The sequence below is a fragment of the Phoenix dactylifera genome, chromosome 8 (assembly GCF_009389715.1).
Source record: "Phoenix dactylifera cultivar Barhee BC4 chromosome 8, palm_55x_up_171113_PBpolish2nd_filt_p, whole genome shotgun sequence".
In the NCBI taxonomy this organism is placed as follows: domain Eukaryota; kingdom Viridiplantae; phylum Streptophyta; class Magnoliopsida; order Arecales; family Arecaceae; genus Phoenix; species Phoenix dactylifera.
In genome coordinates this window covers 3,842,699-3,866,822 of record NC_052399.1, presented here as the reverse complement: position 1 = coordinate 3,866,822, position 24,124 = coordinate 3,842,699, and the positions used below count along the sequence as shown (strand labels likewise).

General features: G+C 42.7%; 2 protein-coding genes across 2 annotated transcripts; one reads left to right on the top strand and one right to left on the bottom strand.

Annotated features, from left to right (window-relative positions):
- Positions 1 to 461: 461 nt before the first annotated feature.
- On the top strand, positions 462 to 2,651 carry LOC103708839 (pentatricopeptide repeat-containing protein At3g22690-like). The gene has a single exon (XM_008793931.3). The coding sequence runs from the start codon at positions 462 to 464 to the stop codon at positions 2,649 to 2,651; it is 2,190 nt and encodes a 729-aa protein (XP_008792153.2).
- Positions 2,652 to 8,668: 6,017 nt separating this feature from the next.
- LOC103708817 (protein argonaute PNH1-like) lies at positions 8,669 to 23,168 on the bottom strand. Its single transcript, XM_039128702.1, is given in 24 exon segments — positions 8,669 to 9,085; positions 9,216 to 9,247; positions 9,334 to 9,428; positions 10,132 to 10,205; positions 10,410 to 10,545; positions 10,626 to 10,689; positions 10,834 to 10,859; positions 10,861 to 10,897; positions 11,393 to 11,535; positions 11,637 to 11,774; positions 11,858 to 11,979; positions 12,145 to 12,304; positions 12,468 to 12,590; positions 12,710 to 12,781; positions 12,900 to 13,007; positions 14,670 to 14,786; positions 14,859 to 14,997; positions 15,509 to 15,615; positions 15,930 to 16,039; positions 16,160 to 16,293; positions 16,410 to 16,556; positions 16,654 to 16,862; positions 16,957 to 17,469; positions 22,739 to 23,168. Coding segments are annotated over 23 exon segments (2,913 nt in total). The 5' UTR covers positions 17,407 to 17,469; positions 22,739 to 23,168; the 3' UTR covers positions 8,669 to 8,915.
- Positions 23,169 to 24,124: the final 956 nt, after the last annotated feature.

The following is a 24,124-nucleotide window of genomic DNA, read 5'->3' as shown; positions in this document are numbered from 1 at the left end:
CACCTCTTTATATAGTGTAATATGTCGATCCGTTACCTAATTTTGCGCGACGTGCAGTAATTGCAAGATAACAGTTAGCTGCACATTTATAATGTGAAAACTATTTCATATGAGTAACATGCGGTCATAATTATATGATGATGTATTAATAATGGTGTTGCCATAACTGCTAATCTTTATTAGCGCGTGCAGAGTGACTCCTCGGTTTAATACCAAGCTAAAGAAGGTTGGTCTAGTCTGAAGTCAATATGTCCAGCATTTCTCTCAAGTCAATATGTCCAGCATTTCTCTCATGAGATTCTATCCACATAAACATGATGGTATTTATTTTAAGGAGGATATAGAATCCACAACTCATTTTACCATCACTTTTATTCGTGCTACGACAATCTGATATAAAATTTACTTTTTCATGCCAAAAAACCGGCAACCAAACCGGAGCCTGAAAGTTTTCCAACGGCATGGCCACCCTCTTACCAGGCTCCGTCGCTCTCCTCCCTCAACACCTCTCAGCTTCCGAGAGAGACCCCAACGCCAAACCCAACTTCACCCTCGCTCTCGCTCACCCGATCCTCGCCCGCCTGGAGCGCTGCTCCTCCATGCGCGAGCTTCGCCAACTGCACGCCCACATGATCACCACCGGCCTCGCCCGCGACCCCTTCGCCGCCAGCCGCCTCCTTGCCTTCTGCGCGCTCTCCCTCCACGGCGACCTCCGCTACGCCCTCGCCCTCTTCCGCCAGACTCCCACCCCCAACCTCTTCTCTTGGAACGCCATCATCCGGGCCTTCGCTCGGAGCAACCGCCCCGAGCTCTCCCTCCGTTTCTACGTCGACATGCTCCAATCCGGCCTAGTCCTTCCGGATAGCTACACCTTCCCTTTCTTACTCAAATCCTGCACCCACCTCTCGGCCTTCTCGGAAGGGCAGCAGATCCACGCCCATGCCATCAAATTTGGACTTTGGGGCGATCCTTTCGTTTCCAACTCCTTGATTCACATGTACGCGGAGATTGGGTGCCTGGAGCTCGCCATGCTTGTGTTCGAGAGGATGCCGGAGGCCGAGCGGAGTGAGGTCTCTTGGGCTGCCATGATTGCGGGGTTTGCTGATAATGATCGCCCGGAGGAGGCGGTGGCTCTCTTTCGCTCCAAGGATTGGAGAAATATTGATGCCGATCAGGTTACGTTGGCTATCGTTCTTTCAGCATGCTTAAAGCTTCGAGATTTGCAGTTGGGGAAGGATATACACGGTTACATACAAGAAAAGGGTCTCGAATTGAGCCTGATATTGAGTAATTCTCTGATGAATATGTATGCGAAGTGCGGGCAGATAGATGTTGCTCGCTTGCTGTTTTATGGTATGCCTGAGAAGGACTTGATTTCTTGGAATATTATGATTTCCGGGTGCGCGGAGAATGGGCACCTGGAAGAGGGTCTGCAGCTGCTATCAAAAATGAAGGAGAGGAATATAAGGGCCAACGAAGCGACATTTCTTAGCATAGTGTCTGCTTGCGAGCGGCTCGAGTTAGCACTCGAGATTCATGGTCGCATACGGGAGATGGGTCTCGACCTGAATGTTGCCATCTGCAATGCTCTCATCGATATGTATTCAAGAATTGGAAATGTTGATCTTGGGAGAAGAGTATTTGATGAAATGCCGGAACGAGACATTATCTCTTGGAATTCCATGATCGCCGGCTATGCTCGATGTGGGTCCATGACAGTAGCTCATTCGCTCTTTGAACAGATGCCCATGAAGGACAATTTCTCTTGGAGCACAGTGATTCTTGGATATGTCAGAAATAACCAGCCGGAGGAAGCAATCAGAGTATACAAAGATCTTCTGATGGAAGGCCGTATCAAACCAGATAAGATCACCATGCTCGGCGTACTGACTGCATGCTCACATCTGGGTGCACTGGAAGAAGGAAAAGCAGCACACCTCTATTTGAAGATTAACCAAGTGCAAGTTGATACAACTTTGGGCACTGCCCTGGTGGACATGTACTCAAAATGCGGTTGTCTGGTACATGCTGTAGAAGTTTTTGAGGGTATGCAGGAGAGGGACGTGTTTGCTTGGACTGCAATGATTTCAGGTCTGGCCACGCACGGCCGTGGTAAGGAGGCTGTCCAGGTCTTCAAACAGATGCAAACCATTGGCGGAAACTTTGTAAAGCCCAACTCCATCACGTTTCTCAGTGTTTTATCTGCATGCGTGCATGCTGGATTGATTGATGAAGGGCAGAGAATTTATTATAGCATGCCGGATTATGAGGTTGAGCCGGAGATGGTGCACATAGGATGCATGGTCGACCTCTTTGGACGGGCAGGGCTCTTAAAAGAAGCTGCAGATTTTATCGTAAGCTTGGGATATGAAGCTGATGCAAATGTGTGGGGAGCTCTGTTAGGCGCTTGTAGAATCCATGGAAATGTGGAATTGGGCAAAATTGCATATGAGAAGATACTCGAGTTGGATCCTTTGCATGATGGAGCTCATGTTCTTATGTCAAACCTCTATGCAGAATCTGGGCAATGGAATGAAGCAAAAGGGATTAGGAGGAAAATGAAGGATCGGAACATATCAAAAGAGGTTGCCAAAAGTTGGATTGAAGTGGATGGAGCTCAACATTTGTTCACAGCTGGGGATATCTTATAATGCTGAATTCTTGTTTGCACATATCCCTTGGGCATGACCTTAGCATCTACTCAAAGATAGCAGAAGTGCAAATGTCGATGCTAACAAAGGGACGGTGCCTTGGACGTCGATGCAGCCCAGCCGATCAGCTCAATGGAGATATTCCATAATTCTGATGAACAGGAAATGCTATCTCATGTGGCATTTGAAACCTGTCTTCAAGTGCATGTCAAAGGTAGCAGAAGACTGCTCAGATGCAGCCAGATTGAACGATGAAACAGACCATTATAAGAGCTCGACATTTTTAGCGGTCAATTCTTCGAATGGGGCATCACCTCTATAATGCATGATATTGTTTTCTTGCAAATCTTTTGCATCACTTCGACAAGTGGGGGAAGAGAAGACATGTTGAAGCCGCTGATTCAATCTGCAGAAAGCTGCAGCAAACAAGGCTGTAAAGAAACCATCTTGTTTCTGGGGGCTGCACATGTGCATGATCACGTACCATCTTATGTGGTGAAATTTGAAAGCCTTATGTCCAAACAATATCTTTTTGTTATTATTGTTATTTGACTTATATTTCAAGGACAAATACTTACATAAAGTAATTTTGGTCAATTATTGTCTGTTCTTGTTTTTGATTCGACGTCATTGAAAATGAGTTTGCCCTAGACAAGAATACATTTCCCTTTGTTTCAGCATCAATTTTTATTGTATTGTCCTCAATGTATCATGAATCCATTTCCCTTGTTCCATTGCTCCCCAACTAGTACAAACTGTAAGAAGAAGCACGACCGAATACTTATCAGGTTTGATTCTTTTGAGCTGCGTCTCCCCCATAGCTCCTCCAAGGTAAATTATATTGCACCTATCCATTAGTCACTGCAGTCCAAAGAATTACATCTCTTGCAGGACTTTGGTCCAACAGCTATCTTGCTTCATCCAATCGGCCCAGAATCACATTTAGTGAGATAATGCTTGTCCAAAAGATCAATTTTTTTGCCATCGAAGAATGTACGAGCCATATGTACACAGCCACATTTACAAAGCATAGCCAAGATGAATGCTGAATCTAAATTCTTCATTCATATAATGATAAATTCTCTTTCACAACTCTTTTTTTTTTTTTTTTTTTTTTGAAACACAAGTAGAAAGTGTGACCTAACCAAAGTAGCTTCATCAGGCTTCACGTCCTCTTGATCCATCTTCTAGTAATCAGAGATGGCATCCTCAAGCTCCCCACATTTTAGATAACCTGCAATTAGAACATTCCAAGAAACGGTGTCCCTTTTTGACATTTCATCGAACAACTACTGTGAAATTCCAATGCTACCCATTCAGCATGCATGCTCCCCCAGTGAGTTCCTCACAGAAGGATCAAACTCGAACCCAGTTTTAACGATTAGCGCACGGTTCTTTCTCCCTTCCAATTTTCAAACAACTTCCATGCATAGTTTAGTGTCTCGAGACACAGGGTCGGTGCAAAAGACCATGAGGGATGAGATGGGGATTTGGCGGCGGATTTGCTTCAGCTGCCTCATGGACTCGTCATTCTTGAGCAGAAAAATGCATCTCTTCTTGGTTAGCCTTGAGGTTGAAACAGATAAATAATGGCAGATAATTTTTTTTTTTGGTACATTGGCAGGTCACACTAGTCTCGTGTGAGCATTGCCATCTATTCCAAAGAAGTGGAGGGACAGATACAAAATGGGTTCAGAGAATCTGTCTAGAATGGTGAGCAGTAAAGGAGGCGATCCAATCAGTAGCTCTATTTACCTTCCGGAACACATGCATAACGTGGAAAGCATCACACTGCTTCAGTGGCCTTCGGATGTCATCTAGAAACTGGTGGTTGGACACCCTCTGCTCCTCCTAGAATCCGCTCAATCACCTCCGTTGAGTCCCCCTCTAAGATGATGCTCTGAGCCTCTAGTACTCGCCTCACATAAGAGACTCCCTAATGGGCAACCCTGAGTTCCGCCTCCAGAACTGATGTCTCGAAGGTGTGCTGCCCTTCCGCCGCAATCAGCCTAGACTCATAATCTCTAATCACAAAGGCAACACCGGTGTAGCCTTCGCCAGCTGGCAAGCTACTATCAAAGTTCACCTTTAGGTGGCTAAGGGGTGGGGGCTTCCAGGATGTGAAGACATACCTAGGCACTATAGCAGCAGAGGGGAAGACCCAAATGTTCCTAGCCAGCCCAAATGAAACAGTCATAGTAGCCCCAGTGACTTTAGCGGCCTAACGGATAGCTCTATCCACCATAACCTTCAGGAAGACCCTCCTGTCCTTGAAGACTCTGTCGTTCCTATCCAACCAAATGTGATAAGCTAGATAAGCACCAACAACACCCCAGGCAGCAGAACTCAGAGCCCGCATGGCAGACCTCATGTGTCGAAGTAAAACCTCTGCAGACTCAATGGACCTCGGCAGGAGAAAAGATGTCTGCCTCCAAATTTGAACGGCCCATGGGCACTGTAACAGGACATGGCCGACCGTCTCCTCCACCTTTGGGCAGTCCACACATGACGGGGAGATCCCCATCCTTCTCTTCACCAACACACTCCTAGTCGGTAGGTATCTCCAGGCCACCTTAAAGATGAATAGAGCAATTTGGGGGTGGATCCACATCCTCCAAATTAAGCCACTGTCATGTCGCCTCGAGCTCTCACCACCCATCGCCGCATGTACATCAGTTGATCGAACCCTAGCCCTCCTAGTGGTCCCCAAATGGCATATAGTTTTTGAAAGGAGCAGAAATTGCGCATTGCCGGGCATGGCTAATAACCATTTAATTTTCGATCAAAAAATAAAGGACAAATAAGAAAGATTAGAAAAAACATGTTCAATATTAATGCGTGTATCAGTTTCTTGTGGATTCAAGTTCTCACTATGAAGCCACTATCAAATATAAATAAGGTTTATGCTTTTGTTTACCAAGAAGAAAGACAGAAGTCTCTAAATCGTCAATGTTACAACTAGCAATGTTGCCACATTAGCAGCTTCTGGAGAAAGTATATCTTGCACCAAGTGGTGGTGCAACACACCAATCACACCTGCTTGTTTCTATCAACTTGATTCAAATGCTCATCTTGGTGCACCACATAGGGGATAATTTCGCGCAACAATTGTTTTGAACTATTAGGCTATCCTATGTGGCATCCAAAGTCACATATCCATGGAGGTGGATGTGGAGGATCATCCAAACTAGCGGCCTCTAACACACAAGCAAGTGTTCGACATTATAAGGCACCTACAACACTCTTAGAATTCATTTGGTTCACGAGAAGAATTGGTGAAATTTTTTTTTGGAAAGCTGATGTTTGGATATATAATATTTGGAAAAGTTATTTTTATATGTCTGGTTGATCATAAAAAAAAGGGCACATTTTAGAGTTGCTTATTTTTGATCGGGCATCTATTTTTTTGAAAAAAAAATATGTGCAATACATGTTATGCTTTTTTTTTTTTTTTTTTTAAGCTGAAAGGTACTTTTGGGGGAAGAAAACGGACCCAAGAAAAGGAACCAGACAGACAATCATGCCTCCATACAATCCCCAGGTATTCTGGCTTTTTTGTACGCACATTTTTCCCTTTGATCCCAGTTTACGTATTTTATCAACCCATGAACTGAAAGATTGATCCAGCTGAATCGCGCAAATACAGCAAGAATCCAGATAATGATAAAAACATGAATACCAGAACGGTGACAAAGAAATGCACCCAAAGATTAGAAGGAGAAGAAGAAGAACATGCATCATGGGATCCTAGAAACACCCGAAAAGAGCCAAGAATCAACAAATCCTCCACTCAATCCAATAAAAACCCAGAGCAGAGAAGAAAAAGGCGTGAAAGGGTCCTACCTGCTGAGGCTGCGAGACATAGGGAAGGAAAAGCAAAGGGGGGGTCCCTGGATGCAGGCATTGAGCACAGTGGGGCTTCTACAAAGCCCGGCGCAGGCTTTTGGGTCTTCCATGGCGGCCATCGCTTCTGTGATGCGATCTGACGTCCACCGAAGAGAGCTCAATACAAAGGCATGTAAGAGCGTCTGGCAAAGATTAGGTGGAAAGGAGAACGGGAGGGGAGGCGCGTCTTGTTCCTGTGTGTGGGGCAACGGTCGACTGGGTGGAAGAGAGCCGTTGGTTTTCAAATTGAGTTGCCACGTAACATGCGCGGCGACAAAGGAGACCCGTTTAAGCGACCACCTAAGTCGACCATGCTCGCGAAATCACCGGATGCCGGCGCATTGCCGTTGGAATCTTTTGAATGCCGAGGGTTTTTGTGGGTGTTAAACTACGGATTCGGGTTCTATCTTCCGGCGAAAGAAGGATTCACCTTCCTTCTCCCGAGTCCACCGTTGGATCAACCACCCTCGCTTTGAGAGCTGTGCAGGTGGATGATCTAATGGTGGATTCATGCGAAGAAAGATAAATTTTTTTTTTGGTACCACAGCGGCTCACACACAACGGTTGTGGATGCAGCCCATAAGATCAAAAAAGATAAAAAAATATAAAAATGATGGAACCAAGGATAGGTTGTCCCAAGTGAACTTCCGAAGTGATGAGCTGCGAAATATGTCATCCAGTGGGCCGCACTGTTAGCCTTCTTGTAGACGTGAGTGGCCCGATGGAAGGAACACTTGCCTAAAAGTCGGTGGATATCATGAATCAATCGCAACCTAACGGCGTCACTGCCTCTCAAGGATAATGCGATCCGTCCCCAACACACGCCTCGCGTAGGAGACGTCCTCCCATGCCGCTCTGGCCTCCGCCTCGATCACTGAAAGATTTGGTCTTTCTAGCGCCTCCCAATCATTGAATCTCATAATAGTGCCAAGATGTGAAAACTTGTATTCGGATCAGGACTTCAACAACATGAAAAAACCCCACAAAGTCTTGCTATATTGTTGCGAGATATCTATAGTACTGTCAATTACACAAACGCTATTGTATCATAGTAGCATTAATTCATTCATCTAATACTTATTTAATCATGGTATTGACAAGACAAACAGTGTGGTATTCTTGATGTGATACGATGAGTCATGGAAGCATGTGGATCATAGGTGTTCTTTGAGGCGAACAAGAAAAAATAAGAAGCTAGAAGAGGACACAGATGATGTTGGTAGACATGTACTGAAACAGTGCGAGAAAATGATCATAAAGGAAATGTTGTTGGAAGGGGCTTTCAATCAACACTCCGCCCTACAAAATCTTGGGTCCTTAACAATATATGATTGGCAGCAGTTCGAGATATTTGTTGCACCTCTACTCAATACAAAGTGGTGCTAATTTTAATTAAACGTATGGAACTCAGTATGTTATATTGGATTTTTCCACGAAAACACCGTTGGATCTGTTTGGTACTTTGAGGACTAAGTCTTCAACTTGAGTTTGCTTGTATATTATCTAGGATTCTAGAATGATCTTGAGTATATCTAATTGTGCAACTTTATCCCTTCTTTGTTCCTATTTTTTTTATCCCTTCTAAGAGGATATAATAGGCCTTAAATTCCAGGCAAAAGAAAATTGATTGGTTGCATGAACCTACACGTTACGGGTCATGCCTGAGGTCTCATTCACTCATGCACCTTGTTTAATGAACAAAGTGGTAACACTTTATTATATAAATATTAGGCAGATTGATACTGGTTATATGAATACCAATTATTTTAAAAAGAAAAATCATAAGCTTTCTGATCATTTTCGAATTTCAGGTCAATCTCGTACAGTTCTACCATTCGAGTAGCACTTCCCAAGATCTGACCCAACATATTTGCGGCCAAATCACCTTGCTGCTTCTAAGCCTAGATTTCAATAAATTCTCAAGGGAACAGGCTCGGTATCCCTTTAATTGTTCCCAGCAAACGACATGGTCAGAGGTTTGAAGTCCATTGAAGGGCCTTCCCATCTCATGGAACCTTCTTCATTGAGATCACAATGGACCTAGGCTATTTATACGCACTCAAGAGAATGAAATATATCATGCCATGCGTACATAGTAGTAAGGGCAACATAGATATAGCAAACCAAGGAAGTAATCCAAACAGTAGTCATCATCACCCAAGAGATGGAACCATAGCCTCAGCCTGCCATATGAGACATGGAAAATGGGATACATTCCGGACCTAAAGTGGTATACCAACATCAAGATGGCAGTCCCTTGACAAGCTCCATCGCTCAGCTCAGGAACTGCATGATTTTGAAAAACTGTAATACATTGCCCACTCTACAATATAAATACAGCACTAATGTACAGGATGCAACTTATTCTTGCCTTCCCTCTCAACAGTAGAACATCACCCTCTTCACCTTCTCTTTCAAGGCAGGGAGGGGCCTCACAGAGGACCCATTTGCTGTGCGTGTGCTCCGGGATGCAGAGCTCTCAGATATCTCTGGTTCCATGTAGAACCGGGCTCGGAATGCAGCCAGATGAGCATAATATGCTGGTGGTACTGCTCGTATATTTATAAGGGGGAAAAAAAGGGAAACATAGATCAGTAAAACTGTACAGAAGAAAACATTTCTATCAGGCACCAAGAAAAATGCATTGTTAAACAGCTTCCAGTGGCATAGAAATCATACCAACAGAAACAGATCGAGTGCACCGAGCATACCTGCAGTTATACATCAATTTAAATAAAAATAAGTTAACTGTCCCACTTACACGCATGGAATGAAAATTCATTTAAAGGGGCCTCACGTGTAGCATAGATTATTTGTCAGCGTCTGCATTTCATCAGCTGTGAAGTTGTTCTCGTCCCATAGAACATGGTAATGCGCTGGCCTACTAGTCCCCTGCACCAATCAACTTAGTTGTGGTGAACAATCATAATCTAATGTAGTAATAAATATTAGAAAGCCCAATCATGAATGATTATTGCATGAGATCATATCAGGCCTTCTAATCTTATCATTTTACAAAGCCCAATATAATTTATTAATATAGATCAAAGTGTTAATTCTTTTCCTTTACCGTCACTAGCCTACTTCATATAACTGAGAAACTAAAATGTAGAAATGTTTTTTTTAATATATTGAAAAACGGTATTTTTATAAACAAAATCAACTCTTCTCAAAGCATAGGAACCTCGCAGAAAGACAAGCTACTGCTGCAGACATCTGGATATTTTCCACATGAGATATTTGATTTCTACTCCACTCTCCAAGTTTTAGTATATTTGTTTCCCTGGACAACACTACTGATAGGGTTTAAACAGATCTTCTTGAAGGGTGTGCCACTTCATGTATTTAACTAGACATGCGGTTCTTTTATGAATTCAATATTCCAAATATGTTATTAGACACATCAAAAAAGGTCCTAGAAGAGAAAGAGGCTTTTTGTGCACCCAGACATTTTTCTTTGCTCAAGTAAACCAATAATTGCTTGTTCACATCCAACAATTAGCTCTAGAACTCACCATGCTTTCATGTACATAGCACATCCATGAAAACACTAATTTATAAGTATGGAGGGTGACAAAGAACACCATGAGTATACCTGTATGCCAGCATGACTGCAAAGGTAGAAGTCAAACTCATTAGGATGACAAATCTTAGAATCAACTACTGTACCTGCCACATCAAAAATTTTCAGTGCATAAGCAACACTATTATTAATTTAGCAAGATAAATGATCATCTAGAATTTTATAGAAAAACAATGTGGTCTCAACAACAGCTAAGGAGTACTGCTGGACCCAAGAATTGACAAAGAAATGCGCAATTCCTACTTGGAGAAATAACACATAAAACTTAAGAATTGGAACACCATTGATACCAGGTAGGATGTTCCCACTCCTGTCTGTGCTACTTCTGTCCTTGTGATTGTTTGCAAATAATCTTGTGTGGTGGCGCTTTTGGACCACCACAAAGGTAACAGGTGGCTGGTAATTTGGTTCTAAGGACGCACATGCCTATAGATGCGAGGTAATTAGTGCATTTAGTCAGATAAATGGCTAAAAAAAATTAGGACCAAAGTTAGGTGCATGCTAACCTTACGAATAGCATCTAATTCATATAGTAAGACTTGATAGAACTGCCCTTCACTGACACCATCCCTGCAAGAAGCTTGAATGGAAAAGTGATGAGTAAAACCAAACCCATAATGTGGTAAAATGAAGCAAAACTATATGATCCCTCACTTAAAGGGGGGTATAATGACAAGCATCAGAAATAAGGAAATGGCTAATCAGACCTATTACCTATAAAAGATTATCCTTAGCGGCTTTTTGTCCTGTGGCCTTCCTGAAGGAAATCAGAAGCTCTCTGCAACAGTGATACGAATAAAATATAATGAGTTCCATTTTACACCAGAATTGAAAAGATGAACAAATCCAGAACTTCCACCAAGTATCTTGACAAAGCTTGACAAGTGTTAAAGAAAGCAGTTTAGTTATATGAAGTTGATAATTTTGGCAAATCGGAATCAGACACACAAATTCTATACAGAACATATAATTGTATCTTCTGACTTTCTTCCTGTACCTGCAAGCATTAGAAAGATGCATAAAAAATTTAAATACAAAAAACATGATTTTTCAGTAAAGATTTTTTCATGCAAGTTATATAAAGGTGATTCCATTGGAAAAATTTACCATAAATGCTTCAGTGGTTAATAGCAAGGTGCAAATATTAGTTGCAAAACTTTAATAACCACAGACTCAGCATTCAACAAATTACGGTCATCCAACCTATCAACAGCCACACAATGCTTCCAGGGAGATACCTGACTACTCACCAGTAAGGAAAAGAAACACAAACCTGATCATGCCTCCTGTAACTGTGCCCCGCTGAGGATCATGCCATGTCTTGTACAGGTCCTGAATGAGTTCTTGCCGATGAGCTTGAGCACACACAAGTCCAGCATATTTTGTAACTTCAGGCCAGTCTTGGGAAGCAACAACCTGTAAACACATGTCGATAGAGAAAATATACCAAGGGGTATCACCGTCAGCGCTCTTATAAATGCAAATTCTAAAGAACTGAAGAAGTGATTTATCATTACAGCAGCAATTGATGGACTGGAGTCCTCTCCAGTTTCAGGATGTGTTACATCTGCTCCAAATATTATCGTTGGTGTATCACTGACCAAGGGAATTCTCCAACTTATAGCATCTAGAAGTACAGTATTTCTTCCTCCCATCTGCATGAACCACATGGGTTAAAATGGATAAGTATCCCTTGCTAGTTCTTTATCAGGAAACTGAACAAAGAGTTCAAAATTACCTTCACATTAATTTTAAGTGACACATTTGCCAGGTATTGCTTGCTAACTTTAAAAACATGCTTTGTCAGGCAGCACTGGGATATTAATCCCAAATCAGTTTCACATATTCGCTTCAGATCTCCTGTATACATATAAGGATCATGATAAAAGACCACTTTCGCACAATGTGAAGGATCATGGTAAAAAGACTACTTTTGCAAAATGTGCATGGACACATTAGTAGACAAAAAATACATAGAAAGAATAGTAGCAGCGTAGTGATGGAATGTGAGAAATGCAAACAGACCATATAAAGAACCATTATTGTCAGGAAGGATGGCTAAAAGAAGCTCTAGTTCTTTCCCCTTGAGTTTGTTCATTGCTGCATTATATACATGTTTAAGAGCCTTCTCCACTTGCTCTGGCCTTGCAGAATAGATCGGAATTACTGGCTCATGGTTGAATTCCTGCAGTGTTGGATCTACAGATTTAGGCATAGTCATGAATTACAAAGATCTACAATGCTTGTTCCCAGAGATATGGACGGGTGAGAGAAGATCATCCTCAAAAGGAAAAATGAAGCAATTAAAACTTGCTTAAGATCAAGGCTACCGGGTTGCAAGAGTTTACCATGCCAGATATTTGGCACATCTGTGCTAGCTCCTGACAAAATCCACGAGCAGTGCTTTCTTGAACACCTCGTGAAAAGTTAATACAGGCCCAGTGGTTTACTGTGCCTCCATTTATCACTTTCTGCATTGTGGAGATGTGTTTTAATAAATGTAAGGCTGAACACATGCACTCTACAGTGCATCAATAGTTCAGTTGGTAAAATCTGAAAATTTGTGGTACAATTTTTCAATGATCTGCACCTTGTTCATCATATTCCATTGGCCAATCTGTGGCAAACATTCCTTCTCTTTGCCAGTGTCGTGATATTTTAGCTTTACAAAACACATTAGATAAACAAATATTCATCAGCATAAGAGAGTTGTCTGTACATCTGGTGAAACCATTTTATTGTAACTTACAAATCCACTACCAACAAGAACTACGCATTACCCATGGAGCAGGAAGAACTCGAGCTTCCACTGAGGTGAGTCTGTCACTGATGTTGATACCAAATTCCTTTGCATAGGGATCTTGTTCATACCCATTCTGATGAACTGTCTGAAAATGGGGGATATATAATGAAATTCTGTGAGCCTAATCAACGAAAATATAATACAGTGATAGTCAAAATAAGAAAACAAAGATTTCAGTAAGGCCATCAGATAATAACAGACAAGCTGTAGCAAGTTAAAGCCTCAATGTTAAAGCCTCATTAAGATAGGGTGGTGATAGAGTAGGCCCATCAACCAGAGGACCAAAAAATCTTGCAAAAGCTGCTGACAGTGAGCCCAACATTCTGAGAGCAAAGATGGAAGTTTACAAGATGGCAGAAACACATAAAGTCACATTAACACAAATAAAAGATCAAAGTGGTTTAATATAGCACGAACAGGGTTCTTTGACGAAATAAATGCAATAGCATAGATAGTCCTAGGTACAATACCTGTGACTACCTAGGTTGCCACAAGGGCACATAGCATAAAATCTCCAAGAACTTGCTCGATAAAAAAACAACCAAATCCAATATTTACATAAAAATTACTTAGTAACCCATATGTCATTCTATTCTTGTTGCAAATAAGAAACAAATTTCATGACTAGCAACACCATCTTCCATCCAACAATTTAACGACTTACAAATGTCATTCTTAAAATGGTCTAATGACATCCAAGAGTCCAAAACATATACATATTACAAGTTGGAAATATTTATAAAATAAATCCTGTATGCTTAGAGCTATTGCATTGGTAGGTAGGAATCAATATCTATGCTAGATTTATAAATACATAACTATAGCTGCATATTTGTATTAAGTAAGCTCATTAAGATCTTAAACGAGGATAGCCTATTTGTCTCGTATTAATGTAATCCCAGTTAAGAACTATGAACCCAGTTTAGGCTATATATTTAAGTAAAAATTAGCTTAAAAAAAACCCTCATAATCGATTTGGCCACATCTATATATAGATAATTAATTTGGTTTTTCAGCTTGCTTTGTTCAAAACTCCAAAACCACACAAATCTAAGATCAATACATTTTAATTTCTGTATCAGAATTTCAACCAAATTCAACTTCAGACCTAGAGACATGAATGTTGAGGGTCATAAGTTTGTGTACTATCATTTCAGATCAAATAATTACCGACACAAGCACCACACATGGGCATTAATGGCATCCAAAATAATTACGGACACAAGCACTTCATATGGCCATTTTGGATAAAGTAATTATTAGTACACAGAAACGTACAAAAAATGGTTCGAATACATCCAAAAAATTTGATCACATAAGTTCATGATGCCCAATATATTTACAATAACATCCTTCCCTTTCATGTGTATGAGAATTTAGGTTGTATTTTGGTAATTTGGACAATGTGTCTAAACCTCCTCCATCCTTCCTATGTGTACATAAAAAATATGCCCATATATGTGTGTAACGCTCCAAGTGTCCCTACACAAGTAAAGCAGTTACTAGGAAGTCTGCGCATCATATTAGTCAAACATAAGTATTTTGGGTCAGTCTACGGGGCAAGCATTGCCAAACAAAATATAGGCATTGGTCCATAATAATATCATGAGAAACTATGAGATGGGCCAATCCCCTCAATTTGTGCTATAAACAAGCTACTGTCAATACTCAATACCCAACAGTTCACGCCAAACTTGTATTAGTACATAGGTCTCAATCCATTGATGAGGCAGTTTAGACTTTTGACCTGCAAGATATCCAATTCCTGCTCTCTGGGCCTCTGGCAAGTAACCTTCAGCAGGGAAGTAATCTGCTTTTCATTCAACCTCTTTGTGTATCTCTGACCCTCAACTATCTTGCAAGCCTGAAAAGTAGATGTCCAATTAAACCTGAAATAGCTAGGTCAATATAAGATGTTGTAAGGCATCAAACTCACTTCCATTGGCAGATAATTTGCTTTCTTCTGATTTCCTACTTGAAGACAAGGAAGATGCGAGTACTGAATCGTAAATCCGTACATCTCTTTGAAGTATTCAACAACAGATTTCATGTTCATTTGATCATCAACAGGAAAACTGTTGAAAATAAAAGATTCAGAATAAGATAGGTCAATGGAAGAATTCATTTCTAAGCACAAGTTCTATTCATTGCAGCGTCACTGATATCAAACTCTGAACCAACATAAAAGGATTATGGGAGCATATTATCTATTTCGTTTACAATAGACAGTTTGCATAAAACTGTGAGGCTGCGTATTCTGAGGATGTTGTGCTGTGATTATGGGTATACAGATGAAGGGAAATATAATGTTGTCTTTCAAAGTCACATTTATATGCTCTTGTGCATCGCGCCCCATGATGACGTGCAGTATCTAAAGGTTAGTTGTTTATGTTATATACTTGGGTATTCCATCTCCTTGCACCATTTGCCTCAACCATCATACTATGTGATCCACAGTCATTGTATATAGCCACCTTAGAATGTAATAGCTGGCAAAGGAATGTGGGAAAGGAATAGACAAGAATAGGCAGGTATCTTATAATGTGGAAAAGGCATAAACAAGAGTAGGCAGGTATCATATCATACATTAACTCGCGAGTCGGTTGTGATGTCAGCCCTGAAATTCGATATTTCCGCCGCACATTTCCTCTGTGAGTGACTTCAACTTTCACACCTCTAAGCGCCTTTTTGATCTGAATGACAACAGTGGTCATACATGAATATTTGATTGAGCATGAAGTATTGGAGTTTAAATGGAAAATCAATAAAAAAATATCACATTCCACATCCAGGATCTTGAAATTCATACATCAGCAGATTGCATCTAATTGTTCTTTTGTCAAAAATTTCTTAGACAGTGTGCAACCTGTTCCGTGTTTTGAGAAACTTGTCTATGTGTGCCAAGAGAAAGCCACAAATTGCATTGATACAGTGAAAGTGCCAAATGTGTTTAAAAAATAAAATAAAAGCAAGAATTAATGTAGTTCTAGTACCGAGTGCAGTATACCTTGATACGATCAGCGTCTGACAATGGTCGTGATAGCACATCTTTGCCCAAGATCTGAGCGACAAACTCAATCACAGGGAGTGGCTCGATAAAAGCAGTGGAGGACATATCTGGAGGTGAGATATGAAAGCATAAACTCAGCCACAAGCACTCATGAAATATATAAGGTGCAATGCCATAAAGCTCCACGTTGCAGCGAATGGAAGGGCAAAGAAGAGACAGACTCCTACCAATATTCAGAGAGAGGCCCATCTGAGTTGGCCTGATACTCTGGTAGAAGCCACACCATGACTGTAATCCATCACCGAGCCTATGTGGTTTTCTGATATCAGGAGAATAGAAGGATCTCCCAATAGATATGTACCTAGTAACCAGTTCATAAAAGAATGCATCCCGAGCAATTACTAAGGATTCAAAGAGTCTTCACGGAGAAGTAAACAGGCAGTAAGTAGTAACTAGATAAGGGAAAAGATGGGGCACCTTTGACTCGATAATTCCCTTAGGACAATATCAAGAACCTGAAGAGCTTCCTGAGGAGCATCAGCCTGCTTTCCAGCTATGAACTGACGCAGATGGTGAAGGTCCGCTCGAGCTACAAACCTGATCGCCACCTTATATTCTTTTTCCCTTCAGGTTAAAAAACAATGTCAGTAACAGCTTCCAGTATGAAATAAAATGCAAGCAAAAACGTGAAAAGAGATGATGAGCATGAAGCCACCCCGACCTCGTAACTCCTATTCCATCATCCTCCTCCGCGATCTTCACAGTAAACTCCTTGGAATTAAAGGGCAGAAATCCGGCCGTGTAAAGGCTCTTCCTGCCATCGTAAGCCGGAAGCCGCATCCCCAACTCCGTCTCTCTATAGAGTCTGACCAACTCTGCCATGATAGCTCTGTTCATACTTCGGGAGGCCACCTCCGGCGCGATCGTAACCTGCAAAGAGATGCTCGGAGAAGAATTATCAGAAGACCATAGTGGAGTCTAGATGGCGCGTACTTCATTTTGAGAGAGAGAGAGATCAGCTTACATCATACTGGATAAGGTCCTTGTCCGGCAGCTCTGCGAGGAAGTGGTTGGCCTTAACAATGCACTTGGTGCCCACCTGGCAGAACCCAGGCCGGCGGTGGAACCCGATGCCTCTGCTGGAAACAGGCGGTCCGGCATTAACGCCAGTCTCCATCTCCGGCTTCGCCAGGGGACTCTCCGCCGCGACCTTGGCTCTCCCTCTTCCCCGCCGCCTCCCGGCGCTTTTCTTGGTAGCGACCGGCAACGAGGTGTGGCTTTCGAGCTGCTGCTGCTGCTGGTGGTGGTTGATGGAGTTCTGGAAGGGCTTCTTGGAGACGACGTGCTTCTCCCCCCTGGCGGGGTCCTTGGCCAGGTGGCGGAGGGGCATCTCGCAGGAGGGCGAAGGGGAAGGGGAAGGCGAAGGCGAAGGCAAGGCGCGGAAGCTGCTGTCTCTCTCTACCACTGCGAGCATGGCGGCGAGGCTGCCTGTTTACCTACCACTCCCAGAACCATCACCACCTTGTAGGCATTTATCCTGGGTCCGGGTGGCACAGCACGAAGAGGAGGAAGACAGGATTAGCAAAGGGTTTAAAGAAGGCGGTACATCAACGGCCCTTGCAGGCGATAAGCAGAACAACGGGGATGTAACTATAAATTAAAGCAACAGAAACCGTAATGTCCCCATTGATGATACCTACTCCAGAGGTATGGAAGACCTATACCCTTCGGTTCTTTTCTTTTTTTGACTTCCCAGACGGTTATTTAAAGAGCCTTATCAACGGCCAGAAGGAAGAAAGGAAGGAGTAGGAGTCTAGCATAGGCAAACCGAAAGATAAGAGTGGGTTGAGGGTTCTTCTGCGGTCGTCTTTTTCTCCGTTCAAAGGAGCTGCGAGCGGTACTAGTAGTAGAAAGCAGAGGAGATTCTTGAGATTCTGAGAGTAAGAGAGTATGAAGCGAGCAGATACGCCGCTGGTAACGGCTGCCACGAGCTACAGAAGAAAACAGACGGCCATGATTACCTTCTTTGGTCTCGTTCTCCTCCGTTTGTTAAAGTCCAAAGCCCTCATCCTTTCTGCTCCTTTTCCTCGTTTGTTTTCTAACCCCCAGATAAACACCAGGCATTTAAAAAACATCAAAAAGGAATAATCTAGTAAGCAAGTGGAATTAAGCGAAAACCATCCCGAGACGGATGCATGCTGAAGATGAGCTAAAGAGGGTTATAGAAATATTGAGGAGCCACTCTGGGAACGAGTGGTCCGGTCCTGGTGGCATGTTCCGACAGGCGAGAATTAAGAAATGCTATGTGAGATCTGATAGGGATGGGAGAGAAGGGGGATAATACCGTGGAAGTGTCGTTATGCGAGAGTGGCGAGAGGTGGGCCGGATGTTGGCAACAGTGCTAGCGGGGCAGCGGCGGATAACAAGGACAAGGACTCTCTTTCCTAAAAGCCAAGGGACAAAGAGGAGCATTCAGCACCAGCAGAAGCAGCACTAGGCTACACGACGAAGGCTATTACTCTCCTCCTGCCGCTGCTGCTGCTGCTGCCGCCTCTACAGAGAGGGAGAGAGAGAGAGATACAGAGAGAGAAGATGACTGGGTTGGGTGGGAAGACGTTGTTGTATTAATAGTGGGAGTGCGAGCGCCTGAAGGGGTGCGCTGCCGCGACTGCGACGCCGCCCGTGAGCAGGACACGAGGTGCGCTGGCCGCTGCCCACTCGAATCGGTACATACATATACATACATACTGTAGCCTGGCAGGAGCCGGTACAGGCGCAAATTAAATTTCGTCTGCCCACCACCTGTTTGACTCCTGTAGCGCAGCAGACGACGGGCTTGGATGCGAGCAGGCAGAGGGGTTGGATGGTGTCGAGCACTTTCGGAAGGATAAACGTGAGCTCCACATGGTGAATGCGGACAGTAAATCAGTTAACCGGTGCGGTCATTTTAATAATCATATGGTTTTACCTGCTCAAGCTATGATGACTCACCAAGTCACGTACCACACAATTCCTTCCCTTGTGTGCGAACCCAACCAAGGGTATGAGCCCAAACCAGTCTATCAGACGCAGGGTCTAATGTGAAGGTAAAGAATGTCTCGACAGGATTTTCAGACTAGAGATAAGGACTTATAGGAAAGTTCAGATCCTCTGCGGAATGCACTATTGTAGTGTTGGTTTGTATTAAATGGAATGAATGATTTAAGATGATATTAAAGAATTCAAAATGATGTAGGATTGGCTTGAAAAATACCAAGTATGACACAACCAATTTGTTGGAGGAGAATCTATTGTCGTTTTGGATAATGTCGGAATTAGTACTTGAACTTTCTCATTGTCGTATTGATTATAGGATTCTGCTAAACAAAAAGAAACCTTGTGGAAAACATGAACCATTTATCGATAAAACACGAGAGAGCTATGCGTTAGAATTTAGCAACACATCCTACTAAATTCTAATGGTATTATAAAAAGATCTTGCAGAGAAAGCAAAAATCATGCCAATTTTTGCAAAATATTATGAGATCAGATGCAGATTGTGCAGACGACAGCTTGCACCACCTAAAGGCTAAAAGGTATATCCATACTCATGTTGCCCAACATAGTGCAAAACAAACTTGATTGGTAAAAGAGAAATGTCAATAAATGGCATCCATTAAGGTGATTCCTCTCTTAATCGGTGATGGCATATTTCATTGATTAATTAGCAACAGTTAAATATGGTATTTTTCTCTTTATTAATTTTTTTTCCAAATTTTTCTTTAAAATTTTTCAAAATCTCCACATGTCAATCACCAATCTACCCATGTACTGTACTTATTTATTTTCTGTCACTACAAGAGTGCTTAAGTTTTATTTTTTGAAGCACATACTGTAAAATTGTTTGGTTCAGAACTGCATGCAATTTATATTAGAAAATATAAGTTGTTTGTATCCAATTAAATTTTAACACATCATTCAAAATAATTAGGATATTGTTCTTAACAAATGGCCTGGAGACATCTGTTAACAGAATCCTTGGATGACAAAAGGTCCTTTTTCTTTCCCTCAACCTCGATTTTCTAGAACATGTTATACTATTTCAGAGACCAATATAGTGGTTATATCTGCCTCAAAACTTAGGACTTTCAATTTTTCAATAATCAAATAAAAATATTATAGATTATAATGGTTTTTAACATGGTTTTATAAGAAAAATAACAGGCAATGATGGAAAAAATGAATTGCTCTCTTTCCCTTCACTTTTTTCGAATAAAAAATATTATCTTTTGGACAGTACACTCATTTTTGGAACCAATTTTGATTTAAAAAATTAAATCTTGAAATGATAATATTTTACGTGAAGAAAGGCACAATCGAAAGCAACAGCCATTATTAATTATATAATAGCTCATTATAATCGCAAATGACATGTTAATTATAACGGTCATTATTGTTTCTCTCCTGCTACCGAAAAACAAAAAAAAAAGCATTATAACGGTTATAACACCATTATCTGAAACCCTGCTCCAAACTTTACTCCAAACGTAAATAAAAATATACTGATGTTTATTGTATGATTTGTTTTGAATAATTTCGGCTATCGATAGCGCGAGGGCAAAGGCATATATAGCGGTCTAAAAACAAAATCTCTAGAAAAATAAAAAAGAAAACAGAGAAGGAAACTCGAGAGGCCTTTTTTCTCAATCATATCCTTTCCCCCAAAAAAGAACCCACATCCCTAAGCCTTCCCTACGAGCCACTCTAGCCATAAGATGTCTATTGTTCCCAGCATCTCTTTTGATTATCTTGCCGGCGTAACCTGCAGGGAGCCCCTAATATTTTATTTTATTTTGCACTAGTGCACTTCTTGACGTGGATCAAAGAAGCTGCTACTGCCTAATAATAGGTTGACAAACAACTCCTCCCTCGAAGTTAGGATGAGATAAACATAGATCCGAGTTAGTACTTCAACCTTAGAATCCCAGTCCACTCTAGCTAAGTAGAGACAGTGAAAAGCACTGTGGCAGGTCTAAACTAATGCTCATGAATTGTTTTCTAAGAAAAAAAGAGAATATACATGATGTGGTGTTGATGCGGAGAACGTGATACGGCGCAATAAAGAAAGGTTGTAAATAGGCTCTGACCCCGGCCGGGGAGGCCAGCCGGCGTGCGCGCCTGGGCGCGGCCATTAAAGGCCAGGCTCCTCCTAACAACAATAATAATAAAGTTCTAAAACGAACAGCTGTCGAACGTCAGATCGTGGGGAGGGATGGAGCCACTAAAAGGCGCAAAAGAGATCCCCCAACCCATACCCTACGAACTTATTTTCCCTAAAGACGATGGTAGAGAAAAGAAAACGACGGTGGGGGGTGGGGCGAGAGAAAGCGAGAGCAGGAAATAAAACCCTCAGAACCACACCCGTCCGTGGAGGAGGACGATCGATGACCCACCCACGGCACGCCTTACACGCAAGCATGCACGCCTCCGCAAGCACGCGTTCCAACGGCCTGTCACGTGAGGCCCACTGCCTGCATGACCTCAATTCATCATCCCCGCTCCCGGTCATCACTCATCAGCGGCGTCAACGTCCCGCGCCAGTCTCGGTTCACCTACGGTGAGACTAAGCGATCCATGACGCGCATCTCCAGCCCAATTCGGCGGGCGGGCAGGCGGGCAGGCATTCAAGATCAGATCGAGAGCCGAGCCGGTTGCGCGAATCTTGACAATTGGCGCTCGGCCGGAACGCCGCGTTTCACGAATCCTAAAGCTCGCACGGATGAGGCGGTTGGGTGATTGTACCGGTGGTGTCGAAAGGCTGGCAGGCAATGAGGGGAAGGCTTCGCGTCGAGAGAGGAGGAGGGGGTGGGAAAACGACGAGAGCTACGAGACAGGAAGGGCAATCATCAGATGGCTTGCGGTCGTGGAGGTGGAAGGTAGCGTGAATTTTTCTTATGATTTGGATCCTTTGATTTTTAAATGAATAGGAGAGAGAAAGGTCGCGCTAAGATCTCGACAGTTATGAGGGCTCTGAAGAAACCTTTTGCTTCACGCTTTGGTTGCAGGCCCTGCCTTCCAAGCGTTGGAGAAAAAGCCTATTTTCCCTCCACCTTTCTCGAAAGATTCAAGAAAAGAAAGGAGAGAGAGTCTCGGCCATTAATGCTTGCTTGCTAGTGGCTAAGCTGGTCCTGAGTCGCGTAATGTGGTTTGATTGCCCTTAAATTACAGCTTTTCTGCCGTTGCCGCTAGCGGCAGAAAAGAGAAAACAAGGGAATAGCGGATATTCTTCCTCTGCGAATTCCCCCTTTTACGATATGATATTTATAGGGCAACAGCTCGCAGAATACGTGATCAAGGAAAAGATCTCTCTCCGACGACGACAAAGATAATAGAAGAGAGGAGATCAGTTCAAAGACGAGGTGAAAAAAATCTGATATATTCACATTTAAACCAGAGATTCTATAAGATCGCAACGCTAAAAGATCCAAGGATATGGCATTGGGAAGATGGTCTCGACGGAAAGAAAAGAAAGAAAAAAAAAAGATGAATGAAGTCGGCGGTTTCGGTTTTCTTCTTTCCATGCATCACGGTCCATCTATATTCAAACAGAACAGGAACAAATGGCTAAAAAAGAAACGGAAATTCGAAAACGAGAGAAAAGACGGCTAGGAAACTGGTCGGATCCTGCCCCAAGAACCCTAAGCCGCACAATTTCGGGGAAGCAAGCGAAAAAGCCGCTCCAAATCACGCAAGCATGTAGAAATTTTTTTTCAATTAAAAAAACTAAACGAAAAAACGAATCGAAGAGAGAAGAGAAGCGTACGTACCTGATGTCGTGTCGATAGCCGCGAAGAGAGAGAAGCGGCAGAACGATCCGATCGGCGGTGATCCCCAGCGAGAACCAGCAAGAACAAGAACCCTAGCCACTTCTACATTCGAAGATAGGGTTCTTTCGAGGAAAGAGCGTGCATGCTCTTAGACATCAATAACCACTGCCTATGTCTTCCTCTCCATAGCTCTCTCCCTTATGTTCTTTTTTTTTTAAAAAAAAGGGATCCCATCCACGGTTAAAGCAACGCTTTCAGTGCGCTCTCTCTCTCTCTCTCTCTCTCTCTCTAATGCTCTCGCAGCAGCTCTTTTCTTTCCTTCTCTCTTTCTTTCTAAAGAAAGGGAGGATAAAGAAGAGAGGTGGTGGGCGGGGAGATCGAGGGAGCAGGAGAACAGAGAATGTCTGTGGACTCGGGGAGGGTGAGAGGCCTCCAACTCCAAACCAAAGCACGCGCAAGCGGAGAAGCAAATATAAAGAAGAAGAAAAAAAATCAATATGGACCCAAGACTCGTCTGTGAAAATGAAAGGAGCGTGGATTTGTGGAGAAAGAAGGACTAGCCTCTCTTTCGCGCGAATCCACCGTTGGATCACCCGCCACACAAATCTCGAAGCGCTTTAATCATCCGTCTGCATAAATCTCAAAGCGACCGGTGGATGATCCCACGGTGGATTCGCGCGAAGGAAGCCGGATCCTTCTTTCGCGCGAGAGATGCACCCCCCGACCCGGGGATGCGAGGCGTTGAGGGGTGAGCAGCGCACGGTTCTCGAGGGCCACCTTCTCTCATGCTTCGCGTGCTGATGCCCGATGCCAAGGCGTGGCTCTCTTTTGGGGTACAGGTACACCGTATATCTGAGCTTGATGAACGGATCGATCGGATGGATGGATGGACGGACGGATGGGCGGTGGTACAGTTCAAATTTTAAAAAACGGTCGGAAATTCGTGTGAATGATGGGTTGTGATCACTGAGTGCATATATGGAGCACCGCGTACATTATCCTCTTTACTTGTGCCATACAGCACATGCTTTTAAGATTCAATCGACAGCATTATAACACTCAAGGCTAAGAAAACCATTCTGCACCATGGTCGTGTTGTGTGATTTCCTAGTAATGCTGCACTATGGTCTCCTCTTTGCAAACCTAGTGATGCATCAATCACAGCATTTAAGGTATCTGGTCTCGATGCAGCCGTGCTACCAACATCATAGTTCGAGAACATAAGCTGCATCTACTTGCTTCTATTCCTCCTCTGCTATTTAGTCTTATTCTCACGGACTCAGTTGGCTATGCTCATACGAAATTAGTACGAGCAGCTGATATACCACAAAAAAAATTAAAAAAAAGACGTCACAATATTACGCATAATATGCAAAATATTTTTTT